At 45.3% G+C, this 17443-nt stretch overlaps 1 protein-coding gene across 1 annotated transcript; it reads right to left on the bottom strand.

The window, feature by feature from the left end:
• Positions 1 to 1028: 1028 nt before the first annotated feature.
• On the bottom strand, positions 1029 to 2832 carry LOC148443161 (uncharacterized). Its single transcript, XM_088463142.1, has 3 exons — positions 1446 to 2832; positions 1255 to 1373; positions 1029 to 1139 (listed from the first exon to the last, which is right to left on the bottom strand). The coding sequence occupies exons 1-3, from the start codon at positions 2770 to 2772 to the stop codon at positions 1029 to 1031; spliced, it is 1557 nt and encodes a 518-aa protein (XP_088319268.1). The 5' UTR covers positions 2773 to 2832.
• Between the last annotated feature and the right edge of the window lie 14611 nt (positions 2833 to 17443).

Genomic DNA, 17443 nt, shown 5'->3' with positions numbered 1-17443 from the left:
ATATGCTGTCATAAATGAGACAGGAGTCTCTGCCATCGTTTTGTTATATGTGCTGCCCAGACTATAATTAAGTTCCTTAAGCTCTGATAAAGTCAGTGGTACTGCTACCCAATGCATGGACCTAGCACTGACTGGGGCATGTGTGCATATCCAACAATCAGTCAAATTCAATGCTCGAGCTACCATCATGTGGGACTGTATAACTGAGTTGGGCCACACTGCAACGTCCCTTTTTCCTCTTGTCAAGGTATGATTAGTTTGAGTAAAATTCTTCTGTTCCTCAGCCTCTATTATCATTATTCCAAAGAAATACGTATAGGTGAGCACTATAAAGAGGCTTATACACATAATGCATCCCGACACACCTCTATCTGGATTAGGACCCATTAATTCTTTCCACATGATCATATTTTTTTTTTGTTTTTAAAAATCAAACTTAACTTTAGTGAGTTTGCAATGTGACGCGTGAATCCAAGTCTCTCTCCCTTTAACTTTCACCGATGTTGGAGTAGTCAGTAACACTTGGTATGGCCCATCATATCTGGGTTCCAGCGATTTCCTGACGTGTCTTTTCAGATAGACCCAGTCACCTGGTTGCAGCTGATGTGGACTGAGATCTGCCTTAGAATCTGGGAGAGAGGCGAAAGCTAGAGAATGCAGAGAGGTAAGTTTTTCAGTTAAGGCTTTTACATATGCAGTTAAGTCAGCATGTTTATGTTGCATTTCTTGTGGATAATAACATCCTATCTTAGGGATAGTCCCAAACAAAATTTCATATGGAGACAGCCCTGTGGCTTTAGATGGGGTGGTTCTTATACTAAACAGAGCTATTGGTAAACATTCTAACCAATTTTTCCCTGTCTCTTGTGCTGCTTTTAATATCTTAAGTTTAAGAGTTCCATTGAATTTCTCTACTAGGGCACTGGCCTGTGGCCTGTAGGGCGTGTGAAAGGCCTGTTGAATCCCCAAATCTTCCATGATATGAGTCATTACTTCTCCTGTGAAGTGTGTGCCTCTATCTGATTCAATTACCTCTGGTACTCCATACCTACAGACGATTTCTGAGAGGAGTTTTTTTGCTGTGTTCCTTGCAGTGGCTTTAGCCACTGGCCAGGCCTCAATCCATTTTGTGAAGGTGTCTAAACAGACCAGTGCATATTCATAAATTCCAAGTTTGGGCATCTGAATATAGTCAATTTGCAGTCTCTGGAAAGGAAAATAACTTTTTGGAATGGCTCCCATGGTAGTCTTTACCTTTTGTCCTGGGTTGGAGATCCCACAGATCCAGCAGGCTTGTACAAACCGTGCAGCTGCTGGGAAGAATCCTGGAGCTATCCATCTTTCCTTTACCAGGTTTCCCATTTGATCTTTTCCTATATGCGTGAGACCATGAGTAACTTGACACATGGGTGGGTACAATGCCCTTGGTAGACATAATAGGTTACCTGCTTTCCATAGTCCTGTGAATTCCTCCTTGCAGGCTCCTTTCCCTTCCCATGATGATTTTTCTTCTGGTCCTGCTTGTTCTTGGAGTTTTTGTAGGTCTTGAAAATCTGGCATTGTTGTTGTACCTTCAGTTTGTGTGACATATGCTGTTATGCCTTTGTAAGGCTGTTTAGCTGCTTGTTTTGCTGCTCTGTCTGCTGTGCAATTCCCTTTGGTTATGCTGGTCTGATTTCTGGTATGTGCTTGAACCTTAATAATAGCCACTTTATGGGGTAATTCAAGTGCTTGAAAAAGTTGTTTTATAAGTTCTGCATGTTGTATTTGTTTGCCTGTCACTGTTTTAAAGTCTCTGCTTTTCCATATGTTTCCATAATCCTGCGTAACCCCCCAAGCATATCTTGAATCTGTATAGATGTTGGCTGTAGCTCTTTCTGCATATTCTAGAGCCTTTGTGAGAGCTACTATTTCTGCTGCTTGTGCTGATAGATGTGAGGGTAGTGGTCCTGCTTCTATGATGTCATCTTGTGTGGTTACAGCATATCCTGTGTAAGGTGTCCCATTTTCATAATATCTAGAGCCATCTACAAACAGTTCATAATGTGCATTTGGGAGAGCAGTGTCTGTAACATGTGGTAAAGGTGAGGCTTCTTGATCCATAAGGGCCAGACAATCATGACAGTCAAAATCTTTTGAGTTGTATATTTTATCGTCCCTTACTTGATCATTTTGCTCTTCATCACTTGCAGTGCAGGCATATAAGTCTGAATAGACCATATTTCTCCCTCCTTTTGAATCTAGTGATTCAGGATCTTCTTGTTGCTCGAGTAAGCTTGGAAGGAGAGTGGCGGGGTTGAGGGTAGTACATCTTCTTATAGTTACGTTAGTTGCACTGAGTAATGCCACTTCATATTTGGTTAGCCTTGCTGCTGAAAGGTGTTTAGTTCTGGCTTGTTGAAGTATTTCTGTTACTGCATGGGGTACTTGAATAGTTAACGGATGATCAAGTACGATGTCCGTGCTTTTGTCTTTTAAGACTGCTGCTGCTGCTACCGCTCTGATGCAAGTAGGTGCCCCTTGGATAATGTTGTCTAGCTTGCTGGAGTAGTAGGCCACTGGTCGTTGCTTCAGTCCATGTTTTTGGGTGAGCACTCCTAGTGCATGGCCTTTTTCTTCGTGGCAGTAGAGGGTGAAGGGTTTGCTGTAATCAGGTAAGCCTAGGGCCGGGGAAGTGGTGACAGCTACTTTGAGTTGCGTCACTGCTTCTTCCATCTGCTGGGGAGTGGGATATGGGCCCTCCTTTTTGGTGCTGTCATACAGTGTCTGCATGAATACCGAGGCTAGGGGGACCCATTCGCGGCAATATCCTAGGAGACCCAAAAAGGAACGGACTTGTTTTATAGTCTTTAGTACCTTGGCTTGTAATATCAGCTTCTTCCTTTCCTCTGTTAAATGCCTTGTGCCGTGTGAGATGCAATGTCCTAGAAAGATCACTTTCTGTTTTGCTAGTTGTAATTTTTCTTTGGAAACTCTGCAGTTTTGTTCCTCCAGGAACTTTAACAAGGATACAGTCTCTTCTTGGCACTTGCTTTCAGATGTGGTAGCTAGCAGTAAATCATCAACATACTGGATGAGTTGAGTTTCATCTGGAAATAAAGGTCTCCATGCTTGAAGTATTGTGGACATAGCTTCAGAAAAATCACTTGGTGAAGTGACACCCCCTTGTGGCAAGCGTGTCCAGCAATACTGTTTTCCTTTATGTGTAAATGCTAGTAGACGCTGGGAATCTTTTGTAATAGGAACAGAGAAAAAAGCATTTGCAAGGTCTGCTACGGTGAACCATCTTGCTGAGGGTGGTATCTGATTTAGGAGAGTATGTGGGTTTGGTACTACTGGGGTGTTGACTACAAGTCTCTTGTTTATTTCCCTCAAATCATGAACCAGTCTGTATTGTACTTCTCCTTGTTTTCCTGTACCCTGCTTCTTTACAGGGAAGAGAGGGGTGTTGAAAGGGGACCTGCATTGTATTATGACCCCTATGTCCAAGTATGTTTGCAGCTGTTGTGAAATAGCATTTTCTTGTGCTGGTGTGAGTGGGTACTGTTTAACAGAGACTGGTATGGTACCTGGTTTGAGGGATAGTTGTACTGGCTGCACTTGTAGAAGTCCCACATCAGTCTTTCCTTTTGACCACAGTCTGTCAGGTACAGTTAAAATCCATTGTGGCAGCGAGTCAATTGCTGGATGTTCCTGAAATAGATAAACTTGTATGGCTGCCTCAATACTATTGCTCACCTCATTTGGAATATTGCTGGTGTACTTGACTCCTTTTGGTTTGTATTGTATTGAGGCTTGCATAAGTGCGAGTATATCTGCTCCCAACAGGTTCACCGGACAGGTGGGAGAGGTAAGGAATGCCACTGGAACTGGAGTAGGTTCATCATTAATAAGCAAAAAGAGTTGTTTACTTTCTTTGAGAGGCATTGCTTGACCTCCCAGACCTGTGCCTTGTATTGTCTCTGTAGTAAGAAGTTGAGGGGGGATCTGATCATGCATAAAAAATGATTTCTGAGCTCCGGTATCAATCACACAATCGAGTTCTTGTCCTGTGGGTAAAGTAACAGTGACAGTACCTGTGGGTGTGGTGTTATCCTGAAGTGAAGCAAAGACAGGCACTGATGACATGAGAGCTGTATATCTTCATGCTTGTGGGTGCTGCATTCCTGCAGTGTACGGATGTTCAGACATCTGTCGCTGTGATAACAAATATTTCTGATGCTTTCTGCAATCCTTTTATTGGTGTCCTGGAAGTTTACAAAAGAAACACTTGCCTGCCATATCATTACCTTGGGAGTCATACTGCTTCCTCTGTGTATAACCTTTAGTTGGTTACTTTGCAGTTGTTCTCTGCCGCGGTGGCTGACTCTGAACCAGATTCACCGTCACTACCTGTGCTTTTGTAGCTTTCCGGTCTTTCTTATCCTGTTCAACATCCTCAATCCCTTCCAATACTTGTAAAATTCCTTCAATATCCATTACCATGGCTTCCGGTCTGATCTGAAATAACTGAGTTCTCAAGTCATTTCTAAGTCCATTCAAAAACTTCATTTTACACAGCCTAGCTCCTGCTACTTCTGTAACAGGATAACCTTCTTCTTCCTGTCTAGTAATTAGTTTATCATAATATGCCCGTACTGTGTCTGTTTTTTTTAACTAAATCTGGTGCAGCTGGAGCAGTTTGTTGAATCTCTGCACATCTCCATTGTATTCTATTTAGTAACAAGTTTCCACTATGTTGGCTATATCTTGTTCCTACTGCGGGAAGTGCCACAATTTCTGGTCTGCCCTGTTGAACTCCCTGAACAATGATTAAAATCATTTTTATCATATTCTCTATGTCCTGCTGATGCTTTTACAATTTGTTCCAGATCAACCCAACATGGTCTGTAAATAGTTTTAACCTGTTCCATTTTCTGATAAAACGTATGTGGATGTCGTCTGATATCAGGCAAATCATTAACAATTCTTAACATATCAGATTGAAACCATGGGTTATATACCTCTTGTTCAATGTATTCAGGACCATTTGCAGGATCTACTTGCTCTGCATTAAACCTGGGATTTGGAGATGTTTGTACTCTTATAGGTAAAATGTGATGTCCCTCTGGACCCGCTATTGTACCCCTACAAGGACTCATGTTATGGGGTGCCAGTCTTTTTAGTACATATGACATTTTTTGTTTATTTGTAAGGGAAGTATTAGTTACATTACTACCTTGATTACATGGTGGGGCATCAGGTGATACCCAGTTATCACAAGCGGGACATTTCTCTGAACCCTCTGGGACACAAAAATGACAAAACGTACATTCTCTTCCTCTAGTTATATCTAGATTTACTTTATCTTGTGATTCTATACCACACCCTTGAATGGTATTTAAGTCAATTCTGGGATACAAGTTCTGGGATGTTAATGTGGATACTTCATTTTGTATTGCAGTTGATGGAGCTGCCAGTCTAACTGGTACATATGGTGGTGGGTTATCTATAACATCATTTAAATCAGACCTTTTCCTATGCTCATACTCTATTTCTTGTGTAACTGTTTGCCATATTGTGACAGTGTCCAAATAACTCTTCTTTGTCAACCAGTCTATATTATTATTTCTGAACCGTTTCCATTTGTCAGGGTCTAGCGTACCTTCAGGTGGAAATCCTGCTCTTTTGAAAATAACAGAAATACCTTGAGAGCTTTCGCGCCCTCTCTCTGACAAATTATTTCTAGGGGACTCAATTCCCTAGTCCTTGTACTAACTTGTGCACCCATTATCTGTGTGAGGGATCAGGTCACGGGATAATACTGTAGTGGGCTACTCAACTGTATCGCACTGCTTAGATTACTGTAAGAATTAGTCTAAAATCTGTTATTTTCTGAGCTTTCTATGTATATTGTTCGTTTTCTTTTGCCACTGACTGATACGTTCAGAATAAACACTGGGACTTCCTCTTTCAATAATTCTCTGTACTGACAGGGGAAATTTTCTACTATCACTATAACACAGTATTTCAAATTGCAGAGGTACAAAATTAATACACAAATCTGTCAATTATGTCTTTATCAACATGACAACCAATACTGACCACAAAAGAAATATCCTTGTTTTGTAAAACACCAGAATGTACAATAGAACCTACAGATTGCAATTGACAGTTGAATTCATTAATATTTTTCTTATACCAGAGAGTAACAGTACACAAACAGTTATTACATGGCATTCATATAACATTAATTTTTACTGTATCATGAAAATAATTCAGAAACAGACAATCGGGTTCAAAATATACCAGGTATACTTACTACATATAGATAGACTGTCTCACAGGCAGTAAACAAACACTGACGGAGTAATTAAGTTGAAATCATAACTTTGAAATCACTCACCCGGGATTGTCAGTAGTTGTGTACAGCAGGCGGACGTGGTGTCATCTATTCTGTAGCAGCGGCACTGGTCCCAGAATTCCTGGATCGAGATCAAGAAATCTCCCTCCTCCGAGCCCCCATGTAATGTAGGAGATGTTTCACTACCAAGTCCCTTCGATTGTCAGTTCTGTGTTTCCCCCTTACCAGTCGACTGGGAACCCCAATAAATCAAACAGCAAGTCGTGTTTAAGAGATTGAGACTGAAAACTCATTTATTCCGATGGGGTTAATATAGCAGATTCTTTAAAACACACAGTATCTCATTTGTTACAGAAAACAGGATGTGGTTCGGAGAAGTAAGACACATACTAATCTTTAGATACAAGGGTATTTCCAGAGTCTAGTGCACTTCCTCTTTTGAGATGGTCTTAAACCTTAAGCATATGACACCAAGACTTTTGTTACATTATAAACATCTATAAATTTCTAGACGAGACAGCTGGGGAAATAACCCACAGATTACATCAGCTGATCCTAAACTAGGGGGAACATGCAGAAACACACACCCCCAGCAAAGGTTATTAGTTCATAAAGCAATAATCAAAGATCAGTATTATTTATATCTATATATGCTTGATTACATAGGGGGGAATACATTTATCTCTCTCATCCACAAGCTGCTTTCCCAGATTTTATGCAACTTCTACATGATTTTGAAATTATGTCAGGATTTGTAATAAATAAGTCTAAGACAGAAGCTTTAGCCTTACACGATGGTGCCCAGGCTGCCTGGAGTGGTTCTTTTCCTTTCAGATGGGCGAATACCTCTTTGACTTATTTAGGTTTACATATACCTGTCAATCCCTCTGATCTCTACATGGCTAATTTTCCTGTTGTAATATCCCGTATTATTGCCGACTTTCAAGCCTGGAAACACTTACCACTGTCTTACATAGGTAGATGCCACCTGATAAAAATTATCTCTTTCCCTAGGTTGCTATACCCAATACAAATGTTACCCTTACTTTTAAAAGATTCAGATTTAAAGTTATTGAATAAAGCTATGAGCAAGTTTATTTGGGCGGATAAAAAACCAAGAATATCTTTATTCAAATTAAGTCAATCCACACAATTGGGAGGTATTAACCTTCCCTGTATAAAAAGCTATAATCTAGCTGCAAACTATCGTTATGCAGTTGATTGGTTACAGAATTCTGAAGAGTTCGCCAATACTGGCTTGGAACAAGCCTTTTGTCCTGACATCACACTCTCTAATACAGAGACCCACAGATTTTCCTTTCTCGGTTACTAATAATTTGTTGTTAACCACTACATGTACAGACTGGCGTCTGTCTAGACGCAAGATGGGTATATCAACATATAACACTATTTTTTTACCCATATATCATAATACAAGGTCTCAAGGATTCTCTGCTTTACATCATACTTTAATGCATTTTTGGGGTTCAGGGGGTCCGAGACTGGTTTATCAAGTTTTGGATGGACAGACACTTACAATTCTTACATATGAAAAATTACAAGAGGTATTTCCTCGGATAACTATTCCTTTATTTACATATTACCAACTTCGAAGTTATGTGACTAACATTCTCTCCAAACTAACAGATTCTGACAAGACACATACATTAGATAGAGTGTTGAGTAGTTGCCCAGGACGAGGTTGCTCTACCTCATATTTGTATTCTCAAATTAAGCGATCTATAGATTTGGAAAAATTACAGTCTGGCATCGTTAAATGGAAGATTGATTTCCCTGACATTCCAGTTAGTGATGTTCTTCAAGCTTTTATTCGTCTAAATAAAATACTTATTTCTGCTTCTTACACAGAAATGCATTATAAACTGCTATATCGTGCTTACTACACACCCAAGTTACGCTTTTTGATGGGGGCCTCCAATGATTCTAAGTGTTTCAAATGTTAAGCGTTAGAAGCAGATCTTTATCATTGTATGTGGAATTGTCCTGAAGTTAAAAAAATTTGGCTTATAATTCAAACTTACATTAAAGATGTTTTGGGTATAACTATTAATATCTCTCCCGAATGGGCCCTATGGGACATATACCTTGATCAGAACTTACCTAAACCACCATTGGGTCAACGAATTTTATTAGCTAAAATTGTAGCAGCAGCAGGAAAGAAGACAATCCTGTCTCAGTGGATATCCACAGATACTTTGACATTACCTTTATTAATACCTCGTATTTCCTATTTGTTCCATATGGACTGGCTTGAAATGTCAATTAACAAGAAAAAAAAGGTCAAAAAGTTTTTTGAGACATGGTTACCATATGTTTGTACGTTACCTTCTGAGACAAAAGATAATCTACGCCAAGCGGTGAGGTTAACTGCTTGGTACAACCTAGAAGTTGTTTCAACAGGAAGTTCACCTTTCTAAAGTAGTAATTTGGTTGATTCAAAATGTTTATTAGTGATATGTGTGGTTCTCTCAACCCATTTGTTTCTGACAACTTATTATATATATGTGTTTTATGGTAAATACAAAATGTATCTGTTTATACATTTAATTGTGATGCATTATATATGTTTTATTAATGTATACAGTTTACCAATAAAATATTTTGAGAAAAAAAACAATACAATTCGGACTATCTACAGAAAAACCATTGTAGGTGGGGGAATTGATGTAAAGCAGCCACTGAGCAAACTGGGTCCCTTCCCAGTTATCAAGATAATGCCGGCAGCTGTGTGTTTGCTGTAATCAGCAGCCGCTGAGAGTCTGTCAGACTCTCAGCGGCTGCTGCTGCTCCCACTGCGGGAGCCATCTTCCGGCTCCCGCAGTGGGTAATGGGAGAGACGTCAAGAGTAATGACGTCTCTCCCATGCAAAGCATCCGGAAGAGCTGTTAGCGGCGGGACCAGGAGCAAGAGTTTCAGGTAAGTGATTTTTTTTTATTATTCTTATTACGTCTCTCTCTACTGGGGGGGGACTACTGGGGGCACTACCAGGGGGCGATTACTACAGGGGACACTACCAGGGGGTGATTACTACAGGGGGCACTACTAGGGGGTGGTAACTACAGGGGGCACTAAAAGGGGGATTACTACAGGGGGCACTACCAGGGGGGATTACTACAGGGGGCACTAAAAGGGGGGATTACCACTGGGGGTACTACCAGGGGAGGATTACTACAGGGGGCACTAAAAGGGGGGTACTACCAGGGGGGGATTACTACTGGGGGCACTAAAAGGGAGGGATTACCACTGGGGGATTACTACTGGAGGCACTGAAAGGGGGGATTACCACTGGGGGCACTACCAGGAGGGATTACTACTGGGGGCACAACCAGGGGAAATTACTACTGGGGGCACTACCAGCTGCTGCCATTTGCCACCCTAGGCTTATACTCGAGTCAATAAGTTTTCCCAGTTTTTTATGGTAAAAGTAGGTACCTCGGCTTATATTCGGGTCGACTTATACTCGAGTATATACGGTAATTTAATTTGGAAGCTCACTGGGGCATATTATGTAGTTTTGGGCTCACATGGGCATATGATTTACTTTGGGGACACACTGGGGCATATTATGTGATTTGGGGGCACAGTATGGCATATTGTGTGCTTTGAGGGCACACTGGGGCATATGTGATTTGTGGGCACAATGGAGAGTATGATGTGATTTATGGGTAAATTTTCAGTAAATGATGTCATTTGGGGACACGGTGGGGTGTATGATGTGATTTGGGGGCACAGTGGGGTATATGATGTGATTCGGAGGCATAGTGGGTGCATTGGCAGAACTAGTGTGTGGTGGGCCCAAGTGCAACAATATGCATTTCCCAGGGCCGGCTCCAGGGGCTGAGCACCCTGTGCCAGGCCGGTAAGCTGCGCCCTGCAATCGAGCGTGGCGTAGATGAAATTTGGGGCGCACGCTGCATCCATTCACTCTCCGGCGGTCCGGCACCTTGTACGCCTTTATGTGTGGGTGGTCTAATGGTGGCGGGTGCTGGAGGCAGAGCCATGAGTTGTGACTCATGACTCAGCTCTACAAAGGCCCATGGGAGGAGTGGCCATGGCTGGACATGCACAGTATGCCTTCCCGTGGCCATTTTACTTGTAGCCAAAATGTGTGTCTGCGCATGTGCGTGCCGAAAAGTAGGCGTGGTCAGATGCCACAAGGGTCGTGGCCACTGCAAAATGGGGAGTGTCAACATGACACCCGCCCTTTCTTGTCACTCTGGGAACATTCCTTTCCATTCCATATACACCCTAATGCCCCCAGTAGTAGTGCCCCTCTTGCAATGCCCACTGTAGTAGTGCCCCTTATACATTGTCCCCAGTAGCAGCACCCCAGTAGTACCCCTTATACAGTGCCCCCAGTAGTGCACCATTATACAGGGCCCCCAGTAGTGCACCCTTAGACAGTGCCCCTTATGCAGTGCTCCCAGTAGTGCATCCTTATACTGTGTCCCCCTATACAGTGACCCCAGTAGTGGTCCCCCTTATGCAGGGCCCAGTAGTGCCCCTTATACAGTACCCCCAGTATGCAGTACCCCCAGTAGTGGTCCCCCTTATGCAGATCCCCAGTAGTGCCCCTTATACAGTATCCCAAGTAGTGATCCTCCCTATGCAGAGCCCCCAGTAGTGATCCCCCCTATACAGTGCCCCTTACAGTGCCTCAGTAGTGATACGGAGCCCACTATACAGTGCCCCCGGACAGTAGTACCCCTTACATAACACACACACAGACATACATAAACAAAACACTTACCTGAATCCCTGCTCCTGCTGTGCCCGCTGTTCTCCGCTACTCCATCCACCTGCTCGGTCCTGCTCGGTACTATGGGAGAGGTGTCATGTTCACACACATTTTCCATAAGTAAATTGCAGAAAAAAATTCTATTGAAGAGGTCGTTATACCATACGTGCCTACTCTCCCAGGATGGGTGGGAGTCTCCCAAATATCAAGTTGCGCTCCTGGTCCCCCTCCTCCCCCCCAGAATAGTGGGCAAATTTCCTGGCTGCTGTCACGCCCTTGCAAACCCCCCGCATCACTCCAGATCCCCCCTCACAGCGGGTGACGCGATTCACGGTGAATCATATAATCACAGCCCCTTCCTCCATCTAGCTCGGCATTGTGAAGAGGGGGCGGGGCCACAGTGATGCAATCATGCCCCCCGCTGTATACAGATATTCAGCTCCCTCCCGGGAGGAGGGAGCTGAATGTCAGCAAGTATGTGTTAGCCTTTATGTGTGGGTGGTCTAATGGCGGCGGGTGCTGGAGGCAGAGACATGAGTTGTGACTCATGACTCAGCTCTGCAAAGGCCCATGGGAGGAGTGGCCATGGCTGGACATGCACAGTATGCCTTCCCGTGGCCATTTTACTTGTAGCCAAAATGTGTGTCTGCGCATGTGCGTGCCGAAAAGTAGGCGTGGTCAGATGCCACAAGGGTCGTGGCCACTGCAAAATGGGGAGTGTCAACATGACACCCGCCCTTTCTTGTCACTCTGGGAACATTCCTTTCCATTCCATATACACCCTAATGCCCCCAGTAGTAGTGCCCCTCTTGCAATGCCCACTGTAGTAGTGCCCCTTATACATTGTCCCCAGTAGCAGCACCCCAGTAGTACCCCTTATACAGTGCCCCCAGTAGTGCACCATTATACAGGGCCCCCAGTAGTGCACCCTTATACAGTGCCCCTTATGCAGTGCTCCCAGTAGTGCATCCTTATACTGTGTCCCCCTATGCAGTGACCCCAGTAGTGGTCCCCCTTATGCAGGGCCCAGTAGTGCCCCTTATACAGTACCCCCAGTATGCAGTACCCCCAATAGTGGTCCCCCTTATGCAGATCCCCAGTAGTGCCCCTTATACAGTATCCCAAGTAGTGATCCTCCCTATGCAGAGCCCCCAGTAGTGATCCCCCCTATACAGTGCCCCTTACAGTGCCTCAGTAGTGATACGGAGCCCACTATACAGTGCCCCCGGACAGTAGTACCCCTTACATAACACACACACAGACATACATACACAAAACACTTACCTGAATCCCTGCTCTTGCTGTGCTCGCTGTTCTCCGCTACTCCATCCACCTGCTCGGTCCTGCTCGGTACTATGGGAGAGGTGTCATGTTCACACACATTTTCCATAAGTAAATTGCAGAAAAAAATTCTATTTAAGAGGTCGTTATCCCATAGGTGCCTACTCTCCCAGGATGGGTGGGAGTCTCCCAAATATCAAGTTGCGCTCCTGGCCCCCCTCCTCCCCCCCAGAATAGTGGGCAAATTTCCTGGCTGCTGTCACCCCTTGCAAACCCCCCGCATCACTCCAGATCCCCCCTCACAGCGGGTGACGCGATTCACGGTGAATCATATAATCACAGCCCCTTCCTCCATCTAGCTCGGCATTGTGAAGAGGGGGCGGGGCCACAGTGATGCAATCATGCCCCCCGCTGTATTCAGATATTCAGCTCCCTCCCGGGAGGAGGGAGCTGAATGTCAGCAAGTATGTGTTAGCCTTTATGTGTGGGTGGTCTAATGGCGGCGGGTGCTGGAGGCAGAGACATGAGTTGTGACTCATGACTCAGCTCTGCAAAGGCCCATGGGAGGAGTGGCCATGGCTGGACATGCACAGTATGCCTTCCCATGCCATTTTACTTGTAGCCAAAATGTGTTTCTGCGCATGTGCGTGCCGAAAAGTGGGCGTGGTCACATGCCACAAGGGGCATGGCCACTGAAAAATGGGGAGTGTCAACATGACACCCCCCCTTTCTTGTCACTCTGGGAACATTCCTTTCCATTCCATATGCACCCTAATGCCCCCAGTAGTAGTGCCCCTCTTGCAATGCCCACTGTAGTAGTGCCCCTTATGCAATGTCCCCAGTAGCAGTGCCCCAGTAGTGCCCCTTATACAGTGCCCCCAGTAGTGCACCCTTATACAGTGCCCCCAGTAGTGCACCCTTATACAGTGCCCCTTATGCAGTGCTCCCAGTAGTGCATCCTTATACTGTGTCCCCCTATGCAGTGACCCCAGTACTGGTCCCCCCTATGCAGGTCCCCAGTAGTGCCCCTTATACAGTACCCACAGTATGCAGTGCCCCAGTAGTGGTCCCTCTTTTGCAGGCCCACAGTAGTGATCCCCCTTATGCAGGTCCCCAGTAGCGCCCCTTATACAGTACCCCCAGTATGCAGTGCCCCCAGTAGTGGTCCCTCTTATGCAGGCCTCCACTAGTGCCCCTTATACAGTGCCCCAAGTAGTGATCCCCCCTATGCAGTGCCCCCAGTAGTGATCCCTCCTATGCAGTGCCCCTTACAGTGCCCCCAGTAGTGATACGGAACCCCCTATACAGTGCCCCCGGCCAGTAGTGCCCCTTACATAACACACACACACAGACATACATACATACATACACAAAACACTTACCTGAATCCCTGCTCCTGCTGTGCCCACTGTTGTCTGCTACCCCATCCTCCTGCTCGGTCCCGCTCAGTACTATGGGAGAGGTTGTTATCCCATACGTGCCTACTCTACAAGGATGGGCGGGAGTCTCCCAAATATCAGGTTTCGCTCCTGCCCCTTCCCCCGGAAAAGTAGGCAAATTTCCCAGCCGCTGTCTCCCCCTTGCTAAACCCCTGCATCAACCCGGAACCCCCCCTCACAGCGGGGCTGACTGGTGACGTGATTCGTGCTGAATCATGTCATCATGTCCTCCATTTAGCTTGGCAGTGGGAAGAGGGGGCGGGGCTACAGTGACGCAATCATGCCCCCCGCTGTATACAGATATTCAGCTCCCTCCCAGAAGGAGAGAGCTGAATGTCAGCAAGTATGTGTTAGCCTTTATGTGGGGGGTCTTTGGACATGTAAAAGGCATGTGGGAGTGTAAAAATGGCATGTAAGGGGCATGTGGGAATGCCCAATGGCATGTAAGGGACATGTAGGGGTCTGATTGGATTCTGATGGGCATACAAGGTGGTTGATGGCATGTGGGTAGTGGTGGATCCAGGAGGGATGATGGGAGCGATCCCCCCCAGCACAGTCCATCCTTGTTCATCTCTCAGCAAGCTGTGTGCCCTCCCCCTCCCCTAATACACATTCACCCTGTGCTGTAATCGGAGCCTTCCAGGGTTAGTGTCACTGACAGGCTGTCAATGAGGAGCCGGGGAGGGAGAGATCACAGCCGGCTCCCCGACCCCTTCTGTTGCAGGACTGACCGGAGACCGCCATCCCTGCACAGCAGCGCTGTCTGTGAGTTACTGACACAGGTAGATGTTACATCCTACCCTAGCTGCTACTGCCCCTGGACAGAGTGAGTAGGGAGGTGGAGCAGGGAGATGGTTGCTTCTACCCCTGCAAAGAGGGGAGGGGGCTGGCTTCTGCTGCCCTCGAACAGAGGGGGGACAGGGAGATGGCTGGGGAGGGTAGAGGCAGGGAAATGGTTGCTTCTGCCCCCGCACAGAGGGGAGGGGGGATGGCTTCTGCTGCCCTCGGATAGTGAGAGGGGGGCTGCAGGGAGATGACTTGTGGAGGGGGAAGCAGGGAGATGGCTGCTGGTGCTAAAACTGTATTCACACAAAGTGAATACATAAACATAAATATAACAACATAGAAAAAAAAAAAGAGAGATTAGATGCACCATACAACCATTAATATTTATACATAATATGCAAGGTTTTTGGCAAATATTTGGCCAAAATTATGAGCTTACCCACCAGCGTCAAGTTAACCTCATCGGGTAAGTCCCTAACACTATGGGGGTACATGTCTGGAGCATGGGGCACCCCCCAACCCATCCCAGCCAAACCACCCCAGGGAACCACACAAAATAAAATAAAAAATAGCAGTGAAGTGTTGGGTAAGTAAAAGTGGCTGCTTATGCTTAGTGTAGAAATTGTTAGAAAAATTAAAAATAAATGTGTGAAAATGTAACATAAACAAAAAGCAAACAGAGTGATATAAAGGGCCATATTCAATTAGAGGCGAAAAGTGCTGTTTGGCGAAAAGTATTTGCAGATTCGGACTTTCCGCCTGTTTTCAAAGTATCTCCATATTCAATTCCAGGGAGGGAGCAGCCAGGTCGGCATAGCAGGTGGGCGGGGCTGGCTTAGAGGGGCGCGGCTGGGCAAATTACATGGCATTTAGGTGTGGAGCTAGGGGCGTGGCCACGTGATCACGTAATTTTGGCCCTGCCACACAATACCGAAATTTCTGGCATTGTGAAGCAGGGGACGGGGTCATGATGATGCAATCATGTGGCCACGCCCCAGCTCTGCCCCTAAATTGCGTCATCAGCCCCTCCCCTGGCTGCAGATGTTTGTGGCTGCATTGCGGGAGGACTAGAGGGGCTGGTAGGCTTGCCTACTTTTCCAGAGGACCGGGAGCAGCACCAGATTTTCGGGAGGCTCCCAGCCAAATGGGGAGAGTAGGCATGTATGTGATATGGGCAGCACAGGTTAGCTTGATACCCTTTTTCCAAAATCCCGGGTCTGCCCCAGGACCCCGTTTCCACTGCACCCTCATCACGGGTTTTTCCAGGGTCACCTTCATTTTCACTGGACCCGGGTAAGCCCAGCAAAACCTGTGGATGTCATTAAAAATGGTCTTTATTCAGGCTCACAAAGATGAGGTCACAGTAAGGGAACAAAAGGGAGGGGTGGGGACTGCTCACAGCATGGTAGCAATGATGGCCGATGAGTTACCAGTGTATAGCCCAAAGTTCTTGAATGTTTGCAGCTTGCTGCTGTTTTACACAGCTGCTGAGAGCATGATTCAGCTTGTGACACTGTGCTAGATCAAGAAGAAGACTGCGCTCTAAAGTCTATACCGGGACATCAGTATCAACACATATATTTGAAATATAAGTTTAATATAATAAGGCTAAGTAGCCAGATTCATAAAAAATGACAAAAACTGTATACATGCAAAAGAGTTGATCAGACTCACAATATTAAAAAACAGTAGGTGAAAAATACACAAATATCGCAATGTCAATCTGTATTAGATGTATAACTAAATATAGAAACACTGATAATGGTAATATTAGAGACCCTGGAGATCCTAAGGGAACAATAAAAAAGGAGTCTCGTATAGATACAATATGACCAGATGATGATAGCCGACCTTCAATAAAAAGTCTTGTGTATAGCCTCAATACAAGGAGTAAATCAAAAATATAATAGGCATCTCTTCTCCTGAATGCACCTTGTCAGTAATTAACGCTGCATATAATGGCGGCTGAATTGAAAACTCACTTGTAGTTGGAATACCAGCATTCAGCTCTCTTCCAAAATATAAAACATAGCCCTATAGATATATCGGCAGACGTAGATTAGTATATCTGGAGCCGTGGGCGACAAGGATAATTTAATGAGCCAGGTAAGGGCCGTCAGCGTTAAATGATGCGACTGACAGCCTACTCCAGATTGCACTACACCAGCTCCAAACAGTCAATCAATAGCTGGGGCACTGTAAAATAGAGACTGTAAACAGTGTGTGGTGTGCCAGATGACAGCCGCCTCAGCGCGGCGGCAGCACGAAGGATACCAGAAGGTGCTTTCCCTCCGGCTTTGGATGACGGCCAGGTATTACCGTCTCAGCAAGATAGCGGCACAGGCAATATTGGAGAGATGTACGTCCCTGCGGCTCAAAAAGCAGGTGAAGTCTCAGCTCCTAAATACAATGGAAATCCCAATGCAGCGGAGGTTAGTCAGGGCAGCAGCCGCCAGCGGCACCGGCAGTAGTGGAAAGATGAACGTCCCTATTCAGTCACCTACATGATCCCCATGTGAAAAAATGTCCCACATCTGCAAAAAAGTTATATTCTTTTCTATTTCTTTAAAGAAATGGAAGATTGTGGATTGGGTGGAGATCCCAGGACACCAGATTGGGGATACTGCATACCCATTGAAGCAGCTGCATATGAAGGGTTTCACTCAACGTGTCCACTTGTGCCAGGATGGTTGTGGAGAATGCCTTTGGGCGTTTAAAGGGATTTGGTGCTGCTTGATGAAGCATAATGATGTGGACCTGAAGCTAATGCCCAATGTTGTAGCTGCCTGCTGTATTCTCCATAGCATCTGTGAGATACAGGAAGAGCATTATCTC

The sequence above is a fragment of the Taudactylus pleione genome, unplaced genomic scaffold, assembly GCF_031769625.1.
Source record: "Taudactylus pleione unplaced genomic scaffold, aTauple2 ptg001327l, whole genome shotgun sequence".
NCBI classification, from domain to species: Eukaryota; Metazoa; Chordata; class Amphibia; order Anura; family Myobatrachidae; genus Taudactylus; species Taudactylus pleione.
Note: the sequence above shows the minus strand (reverse complement) of the source record. Positions and strands in the feature narration are given on the sequence as shown.

Excerpts from the sequence above, each read along its gene's own strand:
- LOC148443161 (XM_088463142.1), bottom strand. The coding sequence starts at position 2,772 with ATGCAGACACTGTATGACAGCACCAAAAAGGAGGGCCCATATCCCACT. Across the intron at positions 1,374-1,445 it reads CACAGGACTATGGAAAGCAG|GAAAAGATCAAATGGGAAAC; the intron begins GTAACCTATTAT and ends TCACGCATATAG. Across the intron at positions 1,140-1,254 it reads TCTCCAACCCAGGACAAAAG|ACACCTTCACAAAATGGATT; the intron begins GTAAAGACTACC and ends TGGTCTGTTTAG.